This window comes from Octopus sinensis, linkage group LG4 (assembly GCF_006345805.1).
Source record: "Octopus sinensis linkage group LG4, ASM634580v1, whole genome shotgun sequence".
NCBI lineage: Eukaryota > Metazoa > Mollusca > Cephalopoda > Octopoda > Octopodidae > Octopus > Octopus sinensis.
The window spans coordinates 12,471,965-12,498,845 of record NC_043000.1 but is presented as its reverse complement, the minus strand read 5'-3'; the positions used below and the strand labels follow the sequence as shown (position 1 = coordinate 12,498,845).

General features: G+C 39.1%; 1 protein-coding gene across 8 annotated transcripts in view; it reads left to right on the top strand.

The window, feature by feature from the left end:
- The window catches only part of LOC115210955 (arf-GAP with SH3 domain, ANK repeat and PH domain-containing protein 1), a 340,392-nt gene that overhangs the window by 245,763 nt on the left and 67,748 nt on the right, over positions 1-26,881 (top strand). For all 8 annotated transcript variants that reach the window (XM_029779755.2, XM_029779753.2, XM_029779752.2 and 5 more), the window contains 11 exons: positions 9,335-9,511; positions 10,939-10,986; positions 12,212-12,263; positions 12,846-12,894; positions 14,346-14,515; positions 14,980-15,113; positions 16,378-16,472; positions 17,630-17,810; positions 19,999-20,090; positions 22,594-22,780; positions 24,652-24,720. In XM_029779755.2, the coding sequence (XP_029635615.1) occupies positions 9,335-9,511; positions 10,939-10,986; positions 12,212-12,263; positions 12,846-12,894; positions 14,346-14,515; positions 14,980-15,113; positions 16,378-16,472; positions 17,630-17,810; positions 19,999-20,090; positions 22,594-22,780; positions 24,652-24,720 (1,254 nt within the window). The remainder of the gene's footprint in view (positions 1-9,334; positions 9,512-10,938; positions 10,987-12,211; positions 12,264-12,845; positions 12,895-14,345; positions 14,516-14,979; positions 15,114-16,377; positions 16,473-17,629; positions 17,811-19,998; positions 20,091-22,593; positions 22,781-24,651; positions 24,721-26,881) is intronic.

Genomic DNA, 26,881 nt, shown 5'->3' with positions numbered 1-26,881 from the left:
ATTCAAACTATCCCCTCACCCATCCATCAATGCATTCATCCATTTCTACATCTGTATATTTATCTGTCTGTCATTCTGTCTACTGGTCTCTCTCTCTGTCCACCTTCAAACCTATCTATCTATCTATCTATCAAGGATAGATAGTAGCAAGTAGCAAGGATGGCACGTATGAATGACGAAGCCACCTTGAGTACGATCCTATGATCCCGGAAAAATTTAAAACACAGAGTTACTTACTTGCAATAAATGTGTTAACATGTGACATTATTGACTGAGGTTACCGTGGTCTTTTCCGTAGGCTTTTCTTTCCACGGATAAACCTTATCTGTTTCCCCCTTTACACTTTATATCATGACATTTCTGTGATACATGATCCCTATTGATCGTTTTTTTTCTTCTTTCTTTTCTCTTTCTTTACCATCCCTTTTGATCGAAAACCTACCCCACACCCAAGAAAAGCTCTGCCTTGTAATTTGTCCCGTCTGTGTGCAGTCCTGTATGGCTAATAAAGAAATCTATCTATCTATCTATCTATCTGTCTGTCTGTCTGTCTTTCTTTCTTTCTATATCTTTCTTTGTTTCTTTCCTCTTTCTTTCTTTCCTACCTCTCTGTCTACTTCACTATCTGATCAACACTAGTTTTACATCATCAGTTTTGGACAATTTGATGCTGTAAATGTAACAAGAGTTGGTTCAGATTGTTTTAACAATGAGAATAACGTAGCCATGTTACTGAACAAGATGGGTTTACAATTGGGTTTTTTTTTTTTTTTCATTTTTGTTGTTGTTGTTGTTATTGTTGTTGCTGCAGTGTTGGCTGTGTTGGTGTTGATGGTGGTGTTGATTTTTGTTGTTGAATGTTTTGTTTTTTTTGCAGTGATTTAAAACAAGATGTAAAGACCAAAGGCAATTGTTATATTGTCAATGTCCATGTCTATTTTCTCTATTTGCATAGGCAGTTTATGTCCTCTGTGTGTGTGTGTGTGTATGTGTGTGTGTGTGTGTGTGTGTGTGGTGTGTGTGGTGTGTGTGTGTGTGTTGTGTGTGTGCATGTGTGTTTGTATGTGTGCATGTGTGTGTGTGTGTGTGCATGTGTGTTTGTGTGTATGCATGTGTTTGCATTTGCGCATGTGTGTTTGTGTGTGTGTGCATATTTGTTTGTGTGTGTGTGTCTTTGTGTGTGGGCATATGTATTTGCATATGTTGTTTGAGTGTGCACATGTGTTTGTATGTGTGTATAATGTATGTTTGATTTGCATGTATGTACATGTGTGTTTGTGTGTGTGCATGTGTGTTTGTGTGTGTCCATGTGTTTGTGTGTGTGCATGTGTGTTTGTATGTGTGTCCATGTGTTTGTGTGTGTGCATGTGTGTTTGTGTGTATGCATGTGTGTTTGTATGTGTGCATGTGTGTTTGTGTGTGTGCATGTGTGTTTGTGTGTGTGCATGTGTTTGTGTGTGTGCATGTGTGTTTGTATGTGTGTCCATGTGTTTGTGTGTATGCATGTGTGTTTGTATGTGTGTCCATGTGTTTGTATGTGTGCATGTGTGTTTGTGTGTGTGCATGTGTGTTTGTGTGTATGCATGTGTGTTTGTGTGTATGCATGTGTGTTTGTGTGTGTGCATGTGTGTTTGTGTGTGTGCATGTGTTTGTGTGTGTGCATGTGTTTGTGTGTGTGCATGTGTATGCATGTGTGTTTGTGTGTCCATGTGTTTGTGTGTGTGTTTGTGTGTATGCATGTGTTTGTATGTGTGCATGTGTGTTTGTGAGTATGCATATGCATTTTTATATGTGCATATGTGTTTGTATGTGAGCATGTATGTGTGTGCATATGTGTATAATATTGAAAATGTAATATATGTAGGACATATTCTATAAGATGTGAAAGTGCATAGCTCAGTGGTTAGAGCCTCGGGTTTACAATTGTGAGGTTGTGAATTCAATTTCCACACCAGGCTATGTGATGTGTTCTTGTGCAAGACACTGTATTTCATGTTGTTCCAGTTCACTTAGCTGTAGAAATGAATTGCGACGCTGCTGATGCCAAGCTGTATCAACTTTTGCCTTTCCCTTGGCGGTACGAAGGAGAGAGGCTGGTATGTATGGGAAACTAAGGTGGCGAGCTGGCAGAATTGTTAGCACACCGGGCAAAATGCTTAGCAGTATTTCATCTGCCGCTACATTCTGAGTTCAAATTCCTCCGAGGTCGACTTTGCCTTTCATCCTTTCGGGGTCGATTAAATACATACCAGTTAAGCACTGGGGTCGATATAATTGACTTAATCCATTTTTCTGTCCTTGTTTGTCCTCTCTGATGTTTAGCCCCTTGTGGGTAGTAAAGAAATAGGTATGCATGGGAAACTGCTGGCCTTCCACAAACAACCTCGCCTGGCCTTGTACCTCGAAGGGGAACTTTCTAGGTGCAATTCCATGGTCATTTGTGACCAAAGGGGGTCTTGACCCTCATCCTATAAGATGAAAACAAGGTACCATACAAACAGTTGATTGATATTGGTTATTGTCATATAAAAGGGGCTCCCCACCAGCTAGGAAATATAACCCCAGATATAGAAAATGAATGCAAGTATCCAATCAATGCTAGAAGAGAAGACCAATAAACCTCAGTTCCTGATGTGCAATGGATTGGTGCCTCCTGGAGCTTCAGATACTAATTCTAATGACTTACCTTCATATACAAAAACTCTATCAGCCATAACACATTGTTGCTGTTTGTTTATTTTGTGCTTATTTTTCCTTTCTTTATGCAACTTACCATCATCATCATCATCATCATCATCAAGGTGGTGAGCCGGCAAAATTGTTTTTGTGCTGGGCAAAATGCATAGTTACATTTTGTCCATCTTTATGTTCTGAGTTCAAATTCCGCCTAGATTGACTTTGCCTTTCATCTTCTCAAGGTCAATAAAATAAGTACCAGTTGAACACTGGGGTCAATTACGTCAAGCCCAGTGTTCAACTTGTGTCTAAAGTAGAAAGGATTATTATTATTATTATTATTATTAAGGTTGCAAGCTGGCAGAATCATTAGCATAACATAAACACAGGCATGGCTGTGTGGTTAACAAGCTCACTTTGCAACCATGTGGTTTGGGATTCAATCCAACTGTGCTACATCTTGGGCAAGTACTTTCTACTACATCCCCAGGCTGACCAATGCCTTGTGAGCGAATTTTGTAGACGGACACTGTGTGGAAACTCCTAATATATATATATATATATATATATATATGTTCACATCTGTATTTATGTTCATATCACTTGTCTTTATGCATCATATTATCTGTCTTTATGTTCTGAATTCAAATTCCACCGAAGTTGACTTTGCCTTTCATCCTTTCAGGGTCAATGTAATTGGCTAACCTCTTCCCCAAAATTCCATGTCTTGTCCCTATAACAGAAAGGCACCTAGCACCTGAAATGTTGTCAGGTGCTCACCACTCTCTATCAGTTGGGTAATGTTGTTGGTGGAAGTTCTACATTAGTAATATATAGAAATCTAGTGGTAGATAAAAGCAATGACCTTCTTGGGGAAACTTTCAGTGTCAATGAGGCCAAAATATCTGGACTTTCAGGCTAGGAACTACCATGATTAACTTCATAACATCCTGAAATCCCTGGCTTGGCAATGCTACTTAGGAGCACTGCCAGTTTGTGATAAACTCTTCAAGCAGAGAAGTGGTGCTAAGTGGAGCTGCCTGAGATGCATGCAAAGTGACAAAACCATATTGCATGCATTTGTATTATGTCCAATCATTGTTGACTTGTGGAGTAACGTCAAACAGCTGTTTTCTTCTTCTTCTAATCAGGACTCACGCCATTAGCCACAAAGAATAATCTCTAACTTGAGCCTACTCTAAGCTACCAAGAATGCGTGTGGCAACTTGAAGATCCACAGCTGTTGTCGCATGTGGGACAATCTGACTACCAGCCAAGTCCTACATGAGGAACACCCCAACACTTTTAATAAGACAGGGTTGGCCGGTGTTCCTCTGTTTAGTGGCTATGGTGAAAGAGGTTGTCTAGTGGATGAGTCTGAGAGGATTAAGAAATGATACTTTTCCCATCAATCAAACTCTCATTGACCTTTTAAGTTCCACTTGGTGATGGAAGTGCTCTCTTCCAGTGAATTTTTCAAAAGGTGGGTGACTGTGGCCAAAATGATTAGGGTGAATGAGCCCCCTAAGCATGTGCCTATAGATTGGAGAACAACAGTTGGGGGAAGGTTTGTGCATTTCATGATCAGGGTAATCCTAGATCTGTGGGGATTCCTTGATTGGCCACAGTTGGATTGGCTCTCCTATATCAAGAAAACCTCATAATACACATGTTCACATAGTTTGCATTCTGTGTATAATTTTATCTCATTTCATCATCTTTTTCTTATCTTTTATATAAACCCCTACACAAATTGTAGACTGTCCTTGTGTGATGTCCTCCTCATCTTTGCCCCTGTGACAAATAAAAGAAATCATCATTATCATCATCATCATCATCATCATTTCAATACTACTTTTACTGCTATATTTTTGGAGCTTAATCTCTAATCCCAAATCTGATAATCCCAAGTCTTATCTGATGGTTATGAATGGCTTGTTTGGACATTACCAAAGATTAGATTTTAAAATGGCACTGTTTGGATACTGCAAAAGCATATTTGGATTTCACAATGGATGTTACAAAGGGCTGTATTTGAATGTTGCAGATGGCTTGTTTGTATGTTATGAAGGCTTGTTTTGATGCTGTGAAGGAATGTTTTGCACACCCTAAACAACTATTTGGATGCTTTGAAGGCTTATATTTTGATGTTATGATGGGCTGTTTGAATGTTATGAATGCTTTTTGTATTTTGGTTTTTGTGAATGCTATAACAATCAAGTTATGCTTCTGACATGTATGGTGTTATACTGCACCCCCACTCATGCTGGCTTATGGGTTGATGTGAGATAGTCGTATTTATGATAAAACTGATGTATGGATAGAAGTGACCTAGGGCTGTACAGTTGGCTGCCAGCATAGGAAGAGATGGAAGATGCTGTTTGAAGACTATGTGTTAAAGAAAAAATGTTGAAGTGGCAGAAATGGTGACAAATGTGATGATAACAATAAAAACATGACAGTAGTGATGATGGTGGTGGTGATGATGATAACAATAATAACAACGATGATGATGATGATTAAGATGATGATGATGAGGATAATAAAGATGACGATGACAAGACGTCAGTGATGACAACAACGATGATTATGATAATGATGGTGGTGGTGGTGGTGGTGGTGATAATGATGATGATAAAGATGATGACAACAGCTATGATGATGATGACAAATGGTGAGTGGCTAAAGGGAACTGGCTAAGACAAACTTTGAGTTTCAATTTCGATTAAGTGTTGTTGCTGTTGTTATTGCTGTTGTTAATTATTTTTGCAGCTTCAATTAATTCATTAATTGTTGTTCATGTTGTTACCGCGGCTTTTCAATTTTTTTTTTTTTTGTGTGTGTTTATTTCTGTTTTCCAATACTTAATCCATTTTCCTTTAAATTTTAAAAAAAAATAATATTTTTTTTTTTTCAATCTTCCAAGTGTTCTTTGATAATCCTTCATTACTTTTCCGGCCAATTTTTTTCAACCAAATTGTGTATTTTTCATGTCACTGTTTGTTCTTTACTTTCTGATTATTAACTTTGAGCATCACATTTTATCGCAGTCCATGATGTAACCTATTGTCTGTGTGTAGACATAGACACAGGCATGGCTGTGTGGTTAACAAGCTCACTTTGCAACCATGTGGTTTTGGGTTCAATCCCACTGTGCGGCACCTTCTACTACATCCCCAGGCTGACCAATGCCTTGTGAGCGAATTTTGTAGATGGACACTGTGTGGAAACTCATAATATATATATATATCACATGACTGACCAGGCTATCAGATGTTGCTACACATCGCTGGTCACAATGTGCTTCACATTGTTTTAGCCTTCAAATGACGCCACCCCGCTGGCTAAGCGAGCAGGCCAACAGAAGAAAGAGTGAGAGAAAGTTGTGGTGAAAGAGTACAGCAGGGATCGCCACCAACTTCTGCCAGAGCCTTGTGGAGCTTTTAGGTGTTTTTGCTCAATAAACACTCACAACATCCAGTCTGGGAATCGAAACTGCGATTGTACAACCTCGAGTCTGCTGCCCTAACCACTGGGCCATTGTGCCTCCAATATATATATATTTATATATTCTCAAAACGGTGATCAACTGAAAACCATTGTGTTTCATCTTATCATTGCCAATTAAATAATGAACTTATTTCAGTCATTCAACTGTGGCCATGCTGGGGCAACGCTTTGAAAATTTTAGTCAAACAAATCAACCCCAGTACTTAATTTTTAGGTGTGATACTTATGCCATCAGTCTTTTTTGCTGAACCACTAAGTTACCACTAACCCAGGTTGTCAAGTGTGCTGCTAGGGACAAACACAAAGACACACACAGACGTGTGTGTTTGTATGTATGTATATGTATATAATGTATACACACGTGATGGGCTTCCACACAGTTTCCATCTGTGAAATTCACTCACAAGGCACTGGTCAGGCTGAGGCTATCATAGAAGACACTTGCCCAAAGTTTTGCGCAGAGGGATTGAACCTAAAATCCCACGGTTGCAAAATGAGCATCTTAACCACACAGCCATGTTGCTTTATATTTTTTCTGTTCAAATCTCATGAAGGTTGACTCTCATTTTATCTCCACTGAGTAATTCAAAGCATCAGAAAAAAAATGACTTGCAGTATTTCTTTCAGTTCTTTACGTTCTGTGTTCAAATCCCACCAAGGTCCTCTAAATCCCTCATGGGGTTACTAAAGAAAAAAAATTAGGAGTGGCTGTGTGGTAAGTAGCTTGCTTACCAACCACATGGTTCCGGGTTCAGTCCCACTGCGTGGCACCTTGGACAAGTGTCTTCTACTATAGCCTCGGGCCGACCAAAGCCTTGTGAGTGGATTTGGTAGACAGAAACTGAAAGAAGCCCGTCATATATATGTCTGTGTGTGTGTATATATATATATATATATATATATATATATATATGTTTGTCCCCCCAACATTGCTTGACAACCGATGCTGGTGTGTTTACATTCCTGTAACTTAGCGATTCGGCAAAAGAGACCGATAGAATAAGTACTAGGCTTACAAAGAATGACTGAAACAAGTAAAAGAGTCAGGTACTAGATCTGATATAATTAACTATTCTACCTCACTCTTGCAAACTTTCAGGTCTTGTGCCTTTGTTAAAATCAATTATTAAAGAATGCAGTAAGTGGCAAGTTTGCAGGATCATTAGCATGGCGGGTGAAATGTTTGGCGGCATTTCATCTATCTTTACGTTCTGAGTTCAAATTCCGCTGAGGTCAGCTTTAACCTTTCATTCTTTTGTGGTTACTCTTTTACTTGTTTCAGTCATTTGACTGTGACCATGCTGGAGCACCACCTTTAGTCAAACAAATCGACCCCAGGACTTATTCTTGTAAGCCTAGTAATTATTCTATAGGTCTCTTTTGCCGAACTGCTAAGTTACGGGGACGTAAACACACCAACATCGGTTGTCAAGCGATGTTGGGAGACAAAGACAGACACACAAACATATACACACACACATATATATATATATATATACATATATATATATATATATATATATATATATAATATATATATACATATATGTGACAGGCTTCTTTCAGTTTCCGTCTACCAAATCCACTCACAAGGCTTTGGTCAGCCCGAGGCTATAGTAGAAGACACTTGTCCAAGGTGCCATGCAGTGGGAATGAACCTGGAACCATGTGGTTGGTAAGCAAGCTACTTACCACACAGCCACTCCTATGCCTACAATTAAGTACCAGTAATAAATTAAGTACCAGTGAAACACTGGGGTCGATGTAATCGGCTTATCCCCTCCCCCAAAATGTCAGGCCTTGTACCTTTAGTAGAAAGGATTATTAACGAAAGCAGAGAATTGGCAGAATTGTTAGCACATCAGGCAAAATGGTTTTGGCTCTCTACGTTCTGAGTTCAAATTCCGTCAAGGTCACCTTTGCCTTCTATCCTTTCAGAATCAATGAAATAAAGTACCAGTTGCACACTTGGGTTGATGTGATCAACTAGCCCCTACCCTCCAAAATTGATCGCCTTGTGCCAAAATCTGGAACCATTAACGAAGAAGAGTGGGGAGTGACAAAATCAATTAAGCACTTGACTAATTTACTTTGTTGCTTTTAATTATAAGTAAATGTGTTCTGATTTCAAATCCTGATGAGTCTGATTTTATATTTCCATCTCCTAAGTATTTAGGGTAAATTAAGTTTACTTACAACATCTACCTACTCCTCAGTGTCTCACCACCTTCAAACCCCCACCCTACCCCTTCACAACCCTCATCCCTCACAATCCCCTTCCTGTTACAGCCCCCTACCCCCCTCATGTTTCCACCATTTTCACCCACTCACCTCATCTCCGCACAACCCCAACAGTCCCCAACCCCCTCTCTCTCTCACCTCTGACAGCCCCACACCACCCCACCCCCTCATATCCTCACCTCCTCTCACACCCTTACTCCCCACGAACCCCCGTCCCATTCCATGTAACTACCACCTCTAACAACCTGCTTCACACATTTCTCTCATAACTCCCACCCCCTTCAGAACCCCACCCATCCCTCACAATCCCAACACTTCACAACCCCTTCCACTCACACATCACACCTCACAAGCACCCTTCGTCCCTACCAACTCCAATACAAAAAAACTGGCCCTTATACCGCAGTTAAACATCATTGCTATTTTGATATACAATATATCATATATATACATACATATATATATCTATATATATCTATATATATATACACATATACAGTGTACATTTAAACACATAAGAGATGGCCATAACAGGACATCTGACTCGCTAGAAAGAGTAGTTAAACTACAAACCACTAAATAGTGGCAATTTCAAAAGGGAATGAGGAATAAAAACATTTACCCTATTTTTCCTGTTTTTATTTTTCATTCCCTTTCGAAATTGCCACTATTTAGTGGTTTGTAGTTTAACTACTCTTTCTAGCGAGTCAGATGTCCGGTTATGGCCATCTCTTATGTGTTTAAATGTGCACTGTATTTTTATATGAATAATATATAGCTTATTGACTAGTTTTTTTCTTCTTGCTAGACCACTGGTAGCAAAGAATTTTTCTAAATTTTTGCTACCCTAAGATTTATATATTATATATATAATATATGTGTGTGTGCTTTTCATTATGTTAACCAGCCTTCGTCATGCAGTTCAGTGTCGGGATACAGCCTTCACCAGCTTCAGGGCAACAAAAGCCATGGTAGTCAGAAAACGGGTTACCTGCTGAAAAAGAGTGAGGGGCGAATGAGAAGAGTGTGGCAGAAGAGAAGATGTAACATCAAAGATGGAACCATGTCGATCAGTCATCAAGATGTAAGTACTACTACTACTACTACTACTACTACTATTTTACTCTTTTACTTGTTTCAGTCATTTGACTGTGGCCATGCTGGAGCATCGTCTTTAGTTGAGCAAATCACCCCCTAGGCTTGAACTCAAAGCCTCTAGGTGACTGCACTGCATTAACCAATGCCTTTATCTACTATGCTATGCCTGTAAGGAATGACAGAGTGGATTTTTAAGGTTTATAAACCTTCATTGATGTCTTATGTTGGTTCCATGCTGATTAGATAATACAATTCTATATTTCCTCATGGTGTTCTCATCTTGATTGGAAAGCAACAATCAAAATGAGGACACCAGTGTGACTAATGTCAAACAGTGAACATGATACAAGTTCCTCCTCCTCCTCATCATCGTTTAACGTCCACTTTCCATGCTGGCATGGGTTGGACAGTTTGACTGAGGACTGCCAAGCCAGATGGCTGCGCCAGGCTCCAATCTGATCTCGCAGTGTTTCTACAGCTGGATGCCCTTCCTAACGCCAACCACTCTGAGAGTGTAGTGGGTGCTTTTACATGCCACTGGCACGAGGGCCAGTCAGGTGGTACTGGTGATGGCTACACTCAAATGGTGTTTTTTATGTGCCACCTGCACAGGAGCCATTCAAGCGGCACTGGCAACGAACTCGCTCGAATGTTGTTTTTCATGTGCCAGTAAGGCAATGCTGGTAATGATCACATTGAATGGTGCTTTTATTAAACAACAATTTCTATATTTCATTTCAGAAATATAGAATTGTAGACTTAAGTCTATCCATGAGCCCTAGGACTCATAAGGTCAGAGCTTAACTCAGTTTCCACGGCGCTAAAGTGACTGAAATTGCAACATTTTCCCTGAATGGGATACTGATCCATCACAGGGTTAACTTTCCATCAATTGCTGGAACTCATTTATGGCTGAGAAAATTGAGCACAATATGAAATGAAGCATTATACTCAGGAATACTTGTACCACTCAATGTGGGAATCGAAGCCCTGGTTTCTATAGCACTAAATTTACTGAAATTACAACATTCCCCATGAACAGGATGTTGGTGTCCCAGATATTACTGGAACTCATGTAGTGTTAAGTAAACTGTACAACATGAAATGAAGTATTTTATTCAAGAACATCATGGACCACCTGATCTGGGATTTGAAACCATTGTCTTATGATTGTGAGTGTAACACTTTTACCACTAGGTCATGTGGAAGGTGGTCAGATCATGGAGTGATTTGATATTGTCTTAATGGTGGCTTTTCATTATTGTTGTTTAATAAAAGTATCAGTTATGTATTGGTGTTGATTCAATCAATAAATATACTTCCTGGGGATATATGTAAAGCCTTGGATGAATGTGAGAAAACATTGTTGTTGTTATTGAGTTTCTATTCATTGATGTTATTCTTGTATTTCAGGAAAGTAAAGACCCTGTAAAATTGAATCTGCTCACCTGCCAAGTAAAAGTAAGTATTTATTCTCTCTCCCTCTCTCTCATTTATTCTCTCTCTCTCTCATTTATTCACTCTCTCGCTCTCTCATTTATTCTCTCTCTCTCTCTCTCATTTATTCACTCTCTCTCTCTCTCATTTATTCACTCTCTCTCTCTCTCTCTCTCTCTCTCTCTCTCTCTCTCTCTCTCTCTCTCTCTCTCTCTCTCTCTCTCTCTCTCTCTCTCTCTCTCTCTCTCACACACACCTCTTTAGAAGCAGTTAACTGAGTAGTGTATTTCTAATTGCTGTGAAACTTTAACCCCTTTAACTGGCCATATCCGGCCTAAATATTCTACCTGTTTTGCATTCAAAGTGACTAGATCTGGCCTTTCACAACTACCCTGAAATGTCATTCTAAAAATAAACAATCACATCAGTGAAATCTGAAAGCTATGAGATACTTTTTTACTTTTTACTTGTTCCAGTCATTTGACTGTGGCCATGCTGGAGCACCGCCTTTAGTCGAACAAATCGACCCCAGGACTTATTCTATCAGTCTCTTTTTGCTGAACCGGGGACGTAAACATACCAGCATCGGTTGTCAAGGGATGTTGGGGGGACAAACACAGACGCACAAACATATACACATACACACACACATATATATATACATATATACGATGGGCTTCTTTCAGTTTCCATCTACCAAATCCACTCACAAGGCTTTGGTCAGCCCAAGGCTATAGTAGAAGATACTTGCCCAAAGTGCCACACAGTGGAACTGAACCTAGAACCATGTGGTTCATAAGCAAGCTACTTACCACACAGCCACTCCTGCACCTATTATGCATGATTAATTCAAAACAATTTGAAAGATTAAGCATTACATTTAACTGAATAATCTGAACGCTAAAGGGTTAAGTTACTTAATTCTGAGTCAATCTGTTTGTAACAAATAAATATAAATTTTATGTTGTGTGTTTGTGCACCATCTATCTACCTGTGTGTGGGTGTATATCTGTGTGTGCGTGTTTTCCTTGCAAGGCTGCCTGGCTATGATGGCTTACAAACATAAATATATTTATATGGACTAACTTGGTTGAGATAAATAAAATTTAATTGTTAAGAAAATAAATCTGATAATTTTATTTTTATATATTTTTTATTTTTCCCCTTCACAAAACTATTAACAATGTCACTGAAATGGATTGGTTTAACTGGACATTTGCTCATGATGTTTGCTTTCTTTTATTTTCAGTTAGTACCAGATGACCCTGGCAAGAAATATTTCGATTTGATATCTAGTTCTAGTAAGTAGTCTGTTTTGCTCTTTTCTTTTCATGAATGTAACCCTTACTTAATTTAAACAGAATTGAGCCAAGAGAAATAAATCTGAGTGGGCAGTTCTGATTCTTGAACCTTGAGATTATCTCCCCTTTTTAAGCAGAGTTGGTCTTAATTTCCATTTGGTAATTATGGCACATCCTCTAGAGGTCGAGATAATTTTAATAAATCAAGAATTAATGTTGTATGATATTTGATATACCTGTATTTTCCTATGTTGTTCAAATACATACAGTTGGCCACTTAAAATATTTTTATTTAAATTACGCAAATTACCAAGACTATAAAATGTATCCTACTCTGTTTTGTATAAGTCTAAGTTGCTTGGTTTCTGGAGATAAGGTTGAACAGTCGTTGTTCTGATGATGGCTATCAAATCAGAAACATACGTCCACATTCCTCTTAGCTCTGGATAAGAGGATAGTTGTTGTTGTTGGTGGTGATGACTACTGCCCATCAAAAGTGGAAACATCTTTGTTCTCTGTAAATCTCTCATTCATTTTATACTTATCAAAGTTTATCCAATACACTGTTGTTGTATTTTTCAGAAAATCGAACTTACCATTTCCAAGCAGATGATGAGAAAGAAATGGAAGAGTGAGTTCTACCTTATTAATTTGCTTTACATCAAAACTTTTACAAAACAATAGGGTCTTTCTTTAGAGTAAAGTAAAGTAAGGCAGGTCCTTAATTTCAGTGCATATATTTTTGATTTAAAAAAGAAAAAATTACAAGTACAAGAGGAAATCGGCATTTCAGAAGTTTGAAGTTTGTTTCCCAAGCCTGTAGTCTTGAGTTCAGTTCCAGTGCACAGTTCCTTGGGCAAAGGTCTTCAACTATAGCCCTGGGCCAACCAAACCCTTGTGAGTGGATTTGGTGAATGGAAACTGTAAGAAACCTGTCATGTATGTGCGTGTGTGTGTGTGTATATATATATAGGCACAGGAGTGGCTGTGTGGTAAGTAGCTTGCTTACCATCCACATGGTTCCAGGTTCAGTCCCACTGCGTGGCACCTTGGGCAAGTGTCTTCTACTATAGCGTCAGGCCGACCAAAGCCTTGTGAATGGATTTGGTAGACGGAAACTGAAAGAAGCCCATTGTATATATGTATATATATGTGTTTGTGTGTCTGTGTTTCTCCCCCCAACATCGCTTAACAACCGATGCTGGTGTGTTTACGCCCCCGTAACTTAGCAGTTCACCAAAAGAGACCTATAGAATAAGTACTAGGTTTACAAAGAATAAGTTCTGGGGTTGATTTGCTTGACTAAAGACAGTGCTCCAGCATGGCTGCAGTCAAATTACTGAAACAAGTAAAATATATATATATATATATACATATACATACATGTGATGTACTTCCACACAGTTTCAGTCTACTAAATTCACTCAGAAGACATTGGTTGGCCCAGAGTATAGTGAAGGGCATTTGCATAAAGTGCTGCACAGTGAGACTGAACCTGGAACCATGTGGCTGCAAAGCAAGGTTCTTAACGACACAACCATTCCAAATCTACTTCTGAAGATCTCATCATACAGTTTATTTCTAAGTTTAATGCTGAATTTATGACAGGGGTTTAACACTAATATTTCATGATTAACTTCAATATTTAGCACTTATGAGGGGGTGCTGAAAAGATTCACACACTTATTACAGTGGTCCTTCAGTTTTCCTAAACCCTGTAAAAGAATTTGGAAGTTTGGACCTCCAACCGGGACTTTTACAATACCCTTAAAGCCAGGAACTTTTCAGCACCCACTTGTCTGTTATTTAATATTTTGCACTCATGTTATTTAAATATCCTCGAAACCATGTCAAAGATACAGAATAAAATATTTTCTCAAATTATGAAAATTTACCACCGCTGGTGCATAAGGCAATTGTGTGAAGTTTGCTATGATCCACTGGGGGATACATTTGGTTAACGTACTAATTTCAAAATTTAAAACTAAGATTATTATCAGATGTACCATTATGGATGCCAATAAGTTTTATTGTAAAAGATTCCATAAAGTTCATCATCTGACTTGTATTCTGCCATTACAGATGGATCTCGGTACTAAACAATGCCAAGGAAGAAGTGTTACTGAAAGCATTCCAAGACAACAGCAATTCCACCTCGATAAATCAGAGTGTCCGTGAACTGACATGTAGCATCATTGAACGAGTGAAGCAGTTGCCTGGCAACAAGACATGCTGCGATTGTGGAGCACCAGGTATTTTCTCTTCTTTTTTTTCTTTCATACTTTCTTGATGTGGTTTCCTGGGCAACTTTAGCTTGCTGTCATCACTATAATCAAACTTATTATTGTGTTGTAATAACTGCTGTCATCGTCGTTGTCATCATCATCATCGCCATCATCATCATTACTGTCATCATGACCTTCATTATCATCATCATTACCACCACCACCACCACATTGCCATTGCTACGTTACCACCAATATGCCCCTCTCACAATCATTACCATCACTACCACCACATTGCCATTGCTACGTTACCACCAATACGCCACTCCCACAATCATTACCACCACCATCGCCACTGTCACTATGACCCAAACACCCCTACTACAAACACCACTACTACCTCTACTACTGCCCTTAACACTACCATCAATGATCAGTTTCACCACCACCACCACTTACAATACCATATCTACCTATTTCTTTCTTTGCAGATCCAGAATGGTTGTCCACCAACTTGGGTATCTTGATCTGTCTGGAGTGCTGTGGTATTCATCGTGAGGTTGGTGTCCACATCAGTAGGACACAGAGTATTGTCATAGATGAACTTGGTACATCCCAGCTGCTGGTATGTACCTCTTTGCTGTCACATATTACTCTCAGGTGCCTCAAGTTATTGGCTATAGCAAGCTATGGCATTTTCCTGTATCTTCTTTTGTTTGTTTCGGTCATTGGGTGGCACCCCTTGCTGGGGTACTGCTTGAAAGGGTTTTAGTTAGTTAAACAAATTGGCCCTAGTGATTATGTTCTGTTTTTTTTTTTTAAAGTTTCATAATTTTTTATCAGTCCTTTTGGTCAAACTGCTTCATTACAGGAACATAAACAAACCAACATTGGTTGTAAAGAGGTGCAGTGGGGAACAAGCACAAGATACAAACACACACATACAGGCATATATATATATATATATATATATATACTTATATATATATATAACGCCAACCGCGGAGTGGTTGGCGTTAGGAAGGGCATCCAGCCGTAGAAACACTGCCAGATCTGACTGGGCCTGACAAAGCCTTCCAGCTTCACAGACCCCAGTTGACCCGTCCAACCCATGCTAGCATGGAAAGCGGACGCTAAACGATGATGATGATGATATAAGGGGGAATTTACCACTATGTGGAAACCCTTATGCTAGAAGAAGATCCGCTATGGTCTTACCACTAAGAATTGTTCTCCAGAAAATTTAGCAAGCACCAAAAACATGGTCTTACACATGCCAACATGGAACATGGGTATTAGATAATGATTCTGAGTTCAAATACCATGAGGTCAGCTTTGCTCTTCATCCTTTTGAAGAGGCTGTAAATAAAGCAGCAGTCCTACATGCTGGTTGAAGGTTGATTCCTCCTCTCTCTCTCTCTCTCTCTCTCTAAAATATTGTATTCATATACACACAATATATATAATATATATATATATGAAGCAAATAAGTAACAAGGATGTCCAGGTATTAGTGTATTATGGCCGTTTCAAGTGGCTCCTTTTAATCAATCAATGCAAACATTACACCAATTTGAAATACACCAGTGTATTTCAAATTGGTGTAATGCTTGCATTGATTGATTAAATGGAGCTGCTTGAAACGGCCATAATACACTAATACCTGGACATCCTTGTTACTTATTTGCTTTTTATTCACCTTACTTCAAGCCGTGCAGATAATACCGGACTGACTTGGTGCCTCAACTTAGGTATCTAATTCAATTGAATCTTAATTATTTCTTATATATATGTATATATATATATATATATATATATATGTATATCTATACACCACACACACACACACACACACATATATCTTATATGATCTTGTATCTCCATTTCAGTTAGCAAGAGCGGTGGGTAACAGCAATTTCAATGACATCATGGAAGCCAAATTAGCATTTGACACTTCACTGAAACCAAAGGCGACAAGTGGCATGTAAGTACATGTTCTATCTCTCTCCCTCTCTGTACACACACACACACACACACACACACTGCTACATATCTTTTTGTTTCTACTTACTGGGTCCCAAGAAAGGTGCAGCATCTATAGTCTATGCAGGCCCTCCAAAACCAGTGAGATTGATGCTATTAATGTTTTCCTTGAGCCTTTCTTTGTCAACACCAAAAGAATGATATGAACAGGAAAGAAATCCTGGCAGATCAATTTTTGCCATTCATCTCTTGAGTCAGTTACATAAAGTATTAGGAGTCAATTGAATCAACTGACTCCTCCTCACAAAGGTTTTAGGCCTTATGCCTGTCTTAGAAGCAATCATTACTATTTATCTCCCTAGCATCCACAATTAAAACAGTCATGTACCATGGTTGATGTAACTGACTAAACTACTCCCTTCAAAATTACTGGTGTTGTGTTGTTATTGTTATTAGTCTTAGAGCTGCTGGAATCATTAGCATGTTTAGCCCTTTAGTATTTGAACTGGTGGTGAGCTGGCAGAATCGTTAGCACGCCGGGCAAAATGCTTAGCGGTATTTCATCTGCCGTTACGTTCTGAGTTCAAATTCCGCCGAGGTCGACTTTGCCTTTCATCCTTTCGGGGTTGATTAAATAAGTACCAGTTACTCACTGGAGTAGATATAATCAACTTAATCCGTTTGTCTGTCCTTTTTGTCCTCTCTGTGTTTAGCTCCTTGTGGGTAGTAAAGAAATAAGTATTTGAACTGGCTATATACAGCTCATATATTCTACCAGCTCTATGTTCATGGTGGCCAGATTTGGTCTCACACACCAACCCTATGATATCATTCTAAAAAGTAACTGTTGTTTCACCAACATCACAGATCTCCAAGATAATGTGTGATTAATTCAAAACATGTACGAGCGTGATCATTGCCAGAGCAACAAGCTGGCCTCCGTGCCAGTGGCACGTAAAAAACACCATTCGAGTGTGATCATTACCTGTGTCGCCTTAATGGCACTTGTGTTGGTGGTACGTGATAAATAGATTCGGAAAAAACGTGAAAAAAACATTGTTTCTGAGTCTTAGATTAGTTTAACAAACTCCTTTGTCTCAGAGAAATTCTTGACAGTTTATCTTATTTTTTTTTTTGTGCTGTTGCTTCTTTGATCAGGAACAAACGTCGAGAGTTTATCAAGGCGAAATATGAACAGCACAAATATGTGATCCAGACATGCACAGACAAGGAAGACTTGAAACAGGAACTGCAACAAGCAATTGCATCAAAGGACGTGTTTGCACTGCTACAGGTACATGCTGAGGGATTGGAGCTGATGACAACCCTGCCAAATACAGTACGTATATATATATATAAAATGTGTGTGTGTGTGTGTATGTATGCTGTTGTTGTTGGGTGGCCCTAATCCAGCAGACCTTTATTTTTTTTCTTTTCAAGCCTAGCCAGGCTCATTGGCCCGGTTTCTATGGCGTATGAGTCCCCCCCCAGCTGGACGGGACGCCAGTCCATCGCAGCGTTACTCAAGAAACAGGAAGAGAGAGTGAGAAAAAGTTGTGGCGAAAAAGTACAACAGGGGTTGCCACCACCCCCTGCCAGAGCCTCGTGGAGCTTTTAGGTGTTTTTGCTCAATAAACACACACAACGCCCAGTCTGGGAATCGAAACTGTGATCCTCTGACCGCGAGTCCGCTGCCCTAACCACTGGGCCATTGCGCCTCCACTCATCCAGCAGGCCTGTGGTCAAAGACATTCCAGCCATGGCAATCATCGAAATCGAATTGAACCAGCCAGGATCCCTGGTCTGGTGGTACGTAAAAAGCACTATCCGACTCGTGGCCGATGCCAGCACCGCTTCGACTGGCTTCCGTGCCGGTGGCACATAAAATACACCAATCTGACCGTGGCCGTTGCCAGCCCCGCCTGGCACCTGTGCAGGTGGCACGTAAAAAGCACCCACTACACTCACGGAGTGGTTGGCGTTAGGAAGGGCATCCAGCTGTAGAAACATTGCCAAATTAGACTGGAGCCTGGTGCAGCCTTCTGGCTTCCCAGAACCCCGGTCGAACCGTCCAACCCATGCTAGCATGGAGAACGGACGTTAAACGACGATGATGATGATGATGATGTATCCAGAACTGTAATATTTAACATGTGTATTTTTTCTGTTTAATACAATACGATGTGACCTCCAGCAGCTTGAATGGCCATTTAAAGATACCACATTGGCTTGTATGTGTGTGAATTCTGTTGTGTCTTTGGTGATACAATATATATATGTGTGTGTGTGTGTGTGTGTGTGTGTGTGGTGACTGCTGTGTACTTGGTTGATACAAGATGTATGTTTGTGTATGCTTGTGCATGTGTGCATAGTACCTGTGTTAGTAGTTTGTATGCGTATATACTCACAGGTGAAATAACACAAATGAAATGAGGGGAAATAAGTGACAGATAGATGTAACTCTCTCTCTTTTACTTGTTTCATTCACTTGACTGTGGCCATGCTGGGACAACGCCTTTAGTCGAGCAAATCGACCTCAGGACTTATTCTTTATAAGCCTAGTACTTAGTCTATCGGTCTCTTTTGCCGAACCGCTAAGTTACAGGGACATAAACACACCAGCATCGGTTGTCAAGCGATGTTGGGGGGGGACAAACATAGACACACACACACATATATATGACAGGCTTCTTTCAGTTTCCATCTACCAAATACACTCACAAGGCTTTGGTTGGCCCGAGGCTATAGTAGAAGACACTTGCCCAAGGTGTCATGCAGTGGGACTGAACCTGGAACCATGTGGTTGGTAAGCAAGCTACTTACCACACAGCCACTCCTGCGCCTCATGTGAAAAACAAAATAGGAACTTTGAAAGATGCGTTTATAAAACTAGTTTTTAAAAATCAAATGGCTATGGGGTTCACTAGAATAAAATAGTAATCCAAGGGATGTGAAAATGGTTGAGAGCCACTAGTCTGTATTATACTACATATGGCATATGATCTGTTGGTTAAGAGTGCGGACTACTAACCCAAGATTCTGAGTTCTATTCCAGGCAGTGACCTGAACAATAATAATAATAATAAAAATAATAATAATTTTCTTATGGTTTCTTAAACATTCTCTCGAACAACACTATGTACAAAACCAAATATATGGTACCCTAGGCATAACACCAAGATGAACTTCCAACTTGTTGTCTCCTGAGGTCTCTGAGTGAGACTTGGAGCCAACTTGTACAAATGTAAAGCAAAAGTCAAACATAAAATAATAATAATAATAATAATAATAATAACAACAACATTGAAAATACCTTAGGAATAAGAACCTAGGTTTGAAATTTCCCCAAGACACCTGATGAAGGCTGGAGGGTATATTAGCTGAAACGTTACGTTAGCAACAAACAAGATGAGGACAAATATCCGTCAAATGTAAATAATGTACATGTGTGTTGTTTAAGTACCCTGTGACCTACATACAGCCACCTAGGGATGATGCATTGTATGTTCTATAATTGTATTTTTCAGGAGAATGATGAGACTTCACTGCACATGGCAATTAGTCAAGAAGATGGAAACAGTTTACATATGGTGGACTTTATTATACAGAATAGCAGTATGTAAGTATGGGGGCTAAGGTGATGGTGGGTTAAATTGTGAGTTTGATTACTGGGTGGTGACCAGTTTTAAGTATTGGAACCATTGGTGGAATGTAGTATGTGCTGGGTTCATGACTAGGTGTGGTTTTTCAACACTTAATATCCAGATGTACCCGGCAGGACAAGTGAGTCCATAACCCGTGGCCTTCTACATGGGATGGAGCCAGCCTACGTATGCATACCTTCCCTTCTTGGGACACAAAACTCTACTTGTGAAGACCTGTTGAGGCAAGTGAGGATCAGAATCGAAATCGATCAATGGAAATTGCAGATGTGTTACCAGTGCCGGTGGCATGTCGAAACTCTACTTGTGAAGACCTGTTGAGGCAAGTGAGGATCAGAATCGAAATCGATCAATGGAAATTGCAGTTGTGTTACCAGTGCCGGTGGCATGTAAGAGAACCTTCCGTTTCGCGACCGTTGCCAGCGCCGCCCCGACTAGCCTCGTGCCAGTGGCATGTAAAAAGCACCATCCGTTCGTGTCCGTTGCCAGCCTCGCCTGGCACCTGTGCGGGTGGCACGTAAAAAGCACCTACTACACTCACGGAGTGGTTGGCGTTAGGAAGGGCATCCAGCCGTAGAAACACTGCCAGATTTGACTGGGCCTGATGAAGCCTTCTGGCTTCACAGACCCCAGTAGAACCATCCAACCCATGCTAGCATGGAAAACGGACGCTAAACGATGATGATGATGATGACAGCATTTGGACTATGTGTGTGTGTTGTGTGTGTATAGTTTTTCAATCTTCCATCTTTTATATCTAGTCTTTCTCACTTTTGCTCTCATCCTATCGTCCCATTTTTAGTTTCTTATGCTATGTGGGCAGTACCTGATGATTGTGATAGGATACCAGACATGTTAAAAAATACTGTCTGGCATGCTCTTGGCACATGAAACTAATAGTAGCACATAAAATCATATATTGTGTTTATTAAATAATATTTATCTCTCACAATATGGAATATTTCTTTTGTTGATCTTACCATCACAAAACAGTACACTTGGCACCTGTGCCAATGGCATGTGTAAAAGATTTGAGCGAGGTCGTTGCCAGTACTGCCTAACTGGCACGTAAAAGCACCCACTACATTCTCGGAGTGGTTGGCGTTAGGAAGGGCATCCAGCTGTAGAAACTCTGCCAGATCAAGGTTGAAGCCTGGTGCAGCTATCTGGTTCACCAGACCTCAGTCAAATCGTCAGCATGGAAAGCAGACGTTAAACAATGATGATATATAAAGACAGAGAGATCTCCTTGTTTTATATGAGCAACATTTGCACTGATTAATCTCTCGAATCTATATTTTACTCTGTGGAAACATTCATACTCCTAATTCTATATGTACAACTGCTCTCGTCAGTCTTTGATTTATATATATTATATATATATATATATATATATATATTTGTAAAAAATGAAGTTTGAAAATGCTGCTATATTAGACAAATTTTAAATTTTTATATATACATTATTTATTTAACATGTTTCGGTTCTTGAAATGATGAACCTTATCAAAAAAAATTTATATATAAAAAAGATAGTTCATGCTATCAAATATAAAAAATTCATATATAATAAAAAAATTCATATATAGTGAAGCGAGTCCATGCTATATGTTTAAAGAGTATGATGTAGTAGTTCATAGTGGTGATATGCATTTAATATAAAAAATTCATGTTCTTGAAAAAGCGAGGAATTCATTTTAGGTTTTACCTTGTGTTCCAATGGGAGCAACTGTGATGACTTTTGGTTGGTGTCTGTTCGAATAGTTCTGGTGAATCTTGTGAATTGTTTGGGTTTTATATCACCTGTTAGGTGGCTAGTCCAGCGGAACGAGACGTCATCAAAGTTTTGACCAATCGTCTCGTTAGGTGGCTATATATACAGTTTTCCAACTAATCAGTTTCCATGTTTATATTTACAATATTTAGATATTTATATAATATAGACATGGTTATACATTCCTAGTTGTATATCGAGAACATCTCAACTGGCCAGGACCCTACTTTGTATCTATAACATTTGTGTGTTTAAAATTCCCTGTTTTATATTTACAATATTTGAACTGGTCACTCTCTAATATTCTTTAAATATTTTGGTCATGTGTCATGACCATCTCATTTTTTTTTGGCATGTGTACGTCTCAGACTACATTATTCAGATTTAAGGAAGATTTAGCTTGTATTTCTTGCAAGTTGACCAAACACATTGGGGCTCTTTCACTGATTTGTCATTAGTCAGTTTTAAACAAGGGTATTTTGTTTGGTTATACTGTTATTGGTTTCTTATTTTCTTGTATGTAAGTGTGTGTGGCCTAATGTGTCATAGGACCTAAGACGATAATGTGCAGGGGTTGATAGTGATGATGATGTGACGATGATGACAACATCTATGTGTGAGTATTTTAATTGAGTAATTTAATTAATTAATGTAACAAGGTTGACATGGTTTCACTCTAATTGCAGTTCTAGTCTGGATAAACGAACCAAAGATGGCAACACAGCCCTCCATTTATGTGCTCAACTCAACAAATCTGAATGTATAAAGTTGATATTGCGCACCAAACCAGACATGGCTTCACTCGAGAACATTGCAGGCCAAGCTCCTCTAGATATTGCCATTGAAAATAACCACCAACTTTGTGCTGAACTGGTCAGTCATCACCTCAGCATTTCCTTTATATCTTTCTTATAAATTTCACGGGGTGTCCTTTATATCTTTCTTATAAATTTCACTCCTTTATGGGATATATTTTGTGTAGCAAACCTAATAATGTAACAAAGCGATACTGTTAGAGGGAGTGGCTTGTGTAGCATGTCCAATGATGTAATACATAGTTATGTATAGTAAATATGATGCCTTTGTGTGTAAAACGAGGCAGTGAGCTGGCAAAATTGTTAGCATAACAGACAAAATGCTTAGCAGCATTTCTTCTAGTTCTTTACATTCTGAGTTCATATCCCACCATGGTAAACATGTGTAATGATATCTATATAATTGTTGTTGTCTTTATTGTTAAATAAAGGCAGTGTGCTGGCAGAATTGTTAGCACGTCAGACAAAATACTTTGCAGCATTTCTTCATGTGCTTTACATTCTGAGTTCAAATTCTGCTGAGGTTAGCTTTGCCTTTCTTCCCTTTGGTGTCGGTAAAATAAGGTACCAGTCAAGAACTGGGGTCATTGTAATCGACTTGTCCCCTCCCCTCAAAATTGCTAGCTCTGTGTCAAAATTAGAAAGAGTTATTATTATTAAGATGGTGAGCTGGCAGAATCGTTAGCACATCAGACAAAATGATTAGCAGAATTTCTTCCAGCTCTTTATATTCCAAGTTCAAATCCTACCAAGCCACTGAGTTTAACTTTGCCTTTCAACCTCTCAGGATTGATCAAATAAAGCACCAGACCAATACTGATGTTGATTTAATCAACCTGTTCCCACCCCTCAGAATTGCTAGCCTTGAAGCCTGCAACAGACCAGCCTCTTATCCAGAGGAATGTCGTGATCTTGATCACATATTCACTATGGAAACTGGCGGCGAGCTGGCAGAAATATTAGCATGCTGGGCAAAATGCTTAGCAGTATTTCGTCTGCCGTTACATTCTGAATTCAAATTCCGCCGAGGTTGACTTTGCCTTTCATCCTTTTGGGGTCGATAAATTAAGTACCAGTTATGCACTGGGGTCGATTTAATCGACTTAATCCCTTTCTCTGTCCTTATTTGTCCCCTCTATGTTTAGCCTCTTGTGGGCAATAAAGAAATAGGAAACTGGATAACCAGCATCGTGAGTTCTCGGGCACAAGACAAAAAAAGTATGTAAAACACTGCTACAGTAAGTGGCTTATGTAGTAAATTTAGAAATTCTAGGTGTGTAACACAATGTTACCTGATGTAAATTGCATAACATAAATTGATCTCAAGGATCACTACCTGAAAATATAGAAACACATTTCTTATTGGTATCTGATTTTTAATTATTTTCCATCTATAAGGAATGTCTCACTTCATAAAATGTTAGATTCATATCCCTTAGGTTATGTCATGCTGATGATTTCAAAAAAGAATGAAATGGTACTATGCATGATTGCTACTGAAAAGAAATACTGAATAGAACTTTGTTAGAAGCAACAATAAATATATAAATAAATGAATAAGTATGTAACTGGTGTTGCTTTGTTTATGTTCCTCTAACTTAGCAGTTTGGCAAAAAGAGACCAATATAATAAATACTAGACTTAAAAATATAAGTACTGGGGTCGATTTGCTAAATTAAAACCCTTCATGGTGGTTCCTCAGCATAGCCATTGTCCAGTGACTGAATCAAGTAAAAGATACAATACATTATTGATCATTCTATATTCCATTCTCATCCCACCAACACATTAATAATAATCCCATATTGCACCATACCATCATGCTGCAACCACGCTGCCAGTACACTACCAAATCACTACCACTCCACCACAACAATACTTCACCACCACCACCACCATACTCAAACTCCATCACTTTTATAATTTCAGATAAAAGCTGCTTTGGAGAACAGAAAAGATTTATTTGAAAACGTCAATATTGACTGGGATCTTATGGTGGTAAGTTTGGGGTTAATCCCATCTTCTTCTAGATATCATGACTGGTAAGAAGGTTGGAATTGCCCTTGTCTGTCTTTTATGATTCCTGGTGGTAAGTCTGGTTGGATCTACCGCTTTTGTTATCAAGGGGATAAGTCTATAAGTCCAGGGGTTGTCTCTCATTCTTTAGATATCATAGCAATGAATCTGGATTGACTTTATTTTGTTGGTTTATTGCTGTGCATTTGTTATGAATTGCCCAGTGGAATAAATATAATTCCAGGAGGAAGAGGAGATGTTTAATGTTTCGGGCAGGAAATTTTTTGTTGGAGAACATTAAGTTTGGAATTGACTCTTTCACGTTATAGTGTGAAACTGACATTACTAGCAACTAATTTAAAGCAACTATTTTGTAGCTGGCAGCTTATTAAGGCAAGTATTTTTTGTTCTTTTGCTGGCAACTAATTAAAGCAGCTATTTTTTTGCTGACACTAACTAAAGTAACTATTTCATTGCTAGCAACTGATTAAAGCAACTATTTCATTGATGGAAACTGATCAATGTAACTATTCCATTGCATCTAAACTGAATAATAGCGATTTACAGATTACTAGTATTTCGGCTATTGACTATTGGTAACTAACATATTGCATCAGCTATTTGGTTTCTGGCAACTGAATAATTGAAATTAGAGATTGTCATAATTTTTGCTATTGAAGATTTGCAACAAATATTGTCGTGCCAGTGGCACGTAAAAAACACCATTTGAGTGTGATCGTTACCTGCGTCACCTTACTGGCACTTGTGCTGGAGGCACGTGAAAAAACATTTGAGCAAGGTCGTTGCCAGTGCTGCAGGACTGGTTCCTGTGCAGGTGGCACATAAAAAGCCCCATTTGAGCATGGCCATTGCCAGTACCACCTAACTGGTCCTTGTGCCAGTGGCATGTAAAAGTACCCACAACACTCGGAGTGATTGACATTAGGAAGGACATCCAGCTGTAGAAACTCTGCCAGATCAGACTGGAGCCTGGCGCAGCCATTTGGTTCACCAGACCTCTGTCAAATCGTCCAATCCATTCTAGCATGGAAAGCGGACGTTAAACGATGATGATGATGATGATGATGATGATTGCAACCAACTATTTGACTATTCAAAACTGAATAATAGCAAATGGCAGATTTCTAAAGGCTCAGTAATAGTAATAACTAAATTTGTTGCTTGCAATTGAATAACAGCCACTAACAGATTACTGGCAACTGAATAGCAATTTAAAGATTGCTGACAACTAAATAACAACAGCTGATTGATCCCTGGTTCTTGAGCAGATGAGATTTTCAAATTTCTTGCCTGAACAAACTGTACAAATGATTTCTTTATAGTAATCAAATGTTTGTACTGTACCTTAACTCCCTCCTTTCATTGAATTGAGATTGCCTGTACAGGTAAGTGCACAGTGTGCCATGTGTCAGGTGTTGAAGTAATCACAGAGCAGCGAAATGATGTGTTTTGCTCAAGAACACAATGCACTGTCCAGTCCAGAAATCAAAGCTATAACCGTGAATACACCATCCAAACCACTAGGTCATGCACCTTGGTCATTGAATAATGGCCACTAATTGATTGCTGGTCATTGTTCTCTAGTTAATTTCTTCACCTCTGCTCTCTCTCTATTTAATAATCTACAACAGATGTGTGGATGGGTGAGGGTATATTGTTACTGCTGTTACTATTTCCAGCCTGTCAATATATCTTTGCATATAAGCATCATGTATAAATGTCCATTTGTGAAACTTATTTAAAACAACACAGCTCTCACTCCTCCATTTGTGAAGGCAACAAGATAACAAATATCACCAATCTATCCATTTTCTATGTCTGCTATTCCTGAGGAGCTTGTAGGGGTAAGAGTCCTCAGGTACTTCCTCCATAAGGTCCTATCAGAAGCAACCATCGTTACACTTTCTGGATGAATTCCTAAGCATAACCAACTGAGACTATGAACATGATCCAACCATCTTGTTCTTGGTTAACCTCTAGGTCTCCTGTCAGTTGGCTCTGCTTGAAGAATCCATCTTGCAATTCTTTCCTGTGACATTCTAATCACATGTCCATCGTACCGGTGCTGTGATCTCTCCATGCAGAGAAATACCGTATATACTTTTGGATAGGTCACACCCTT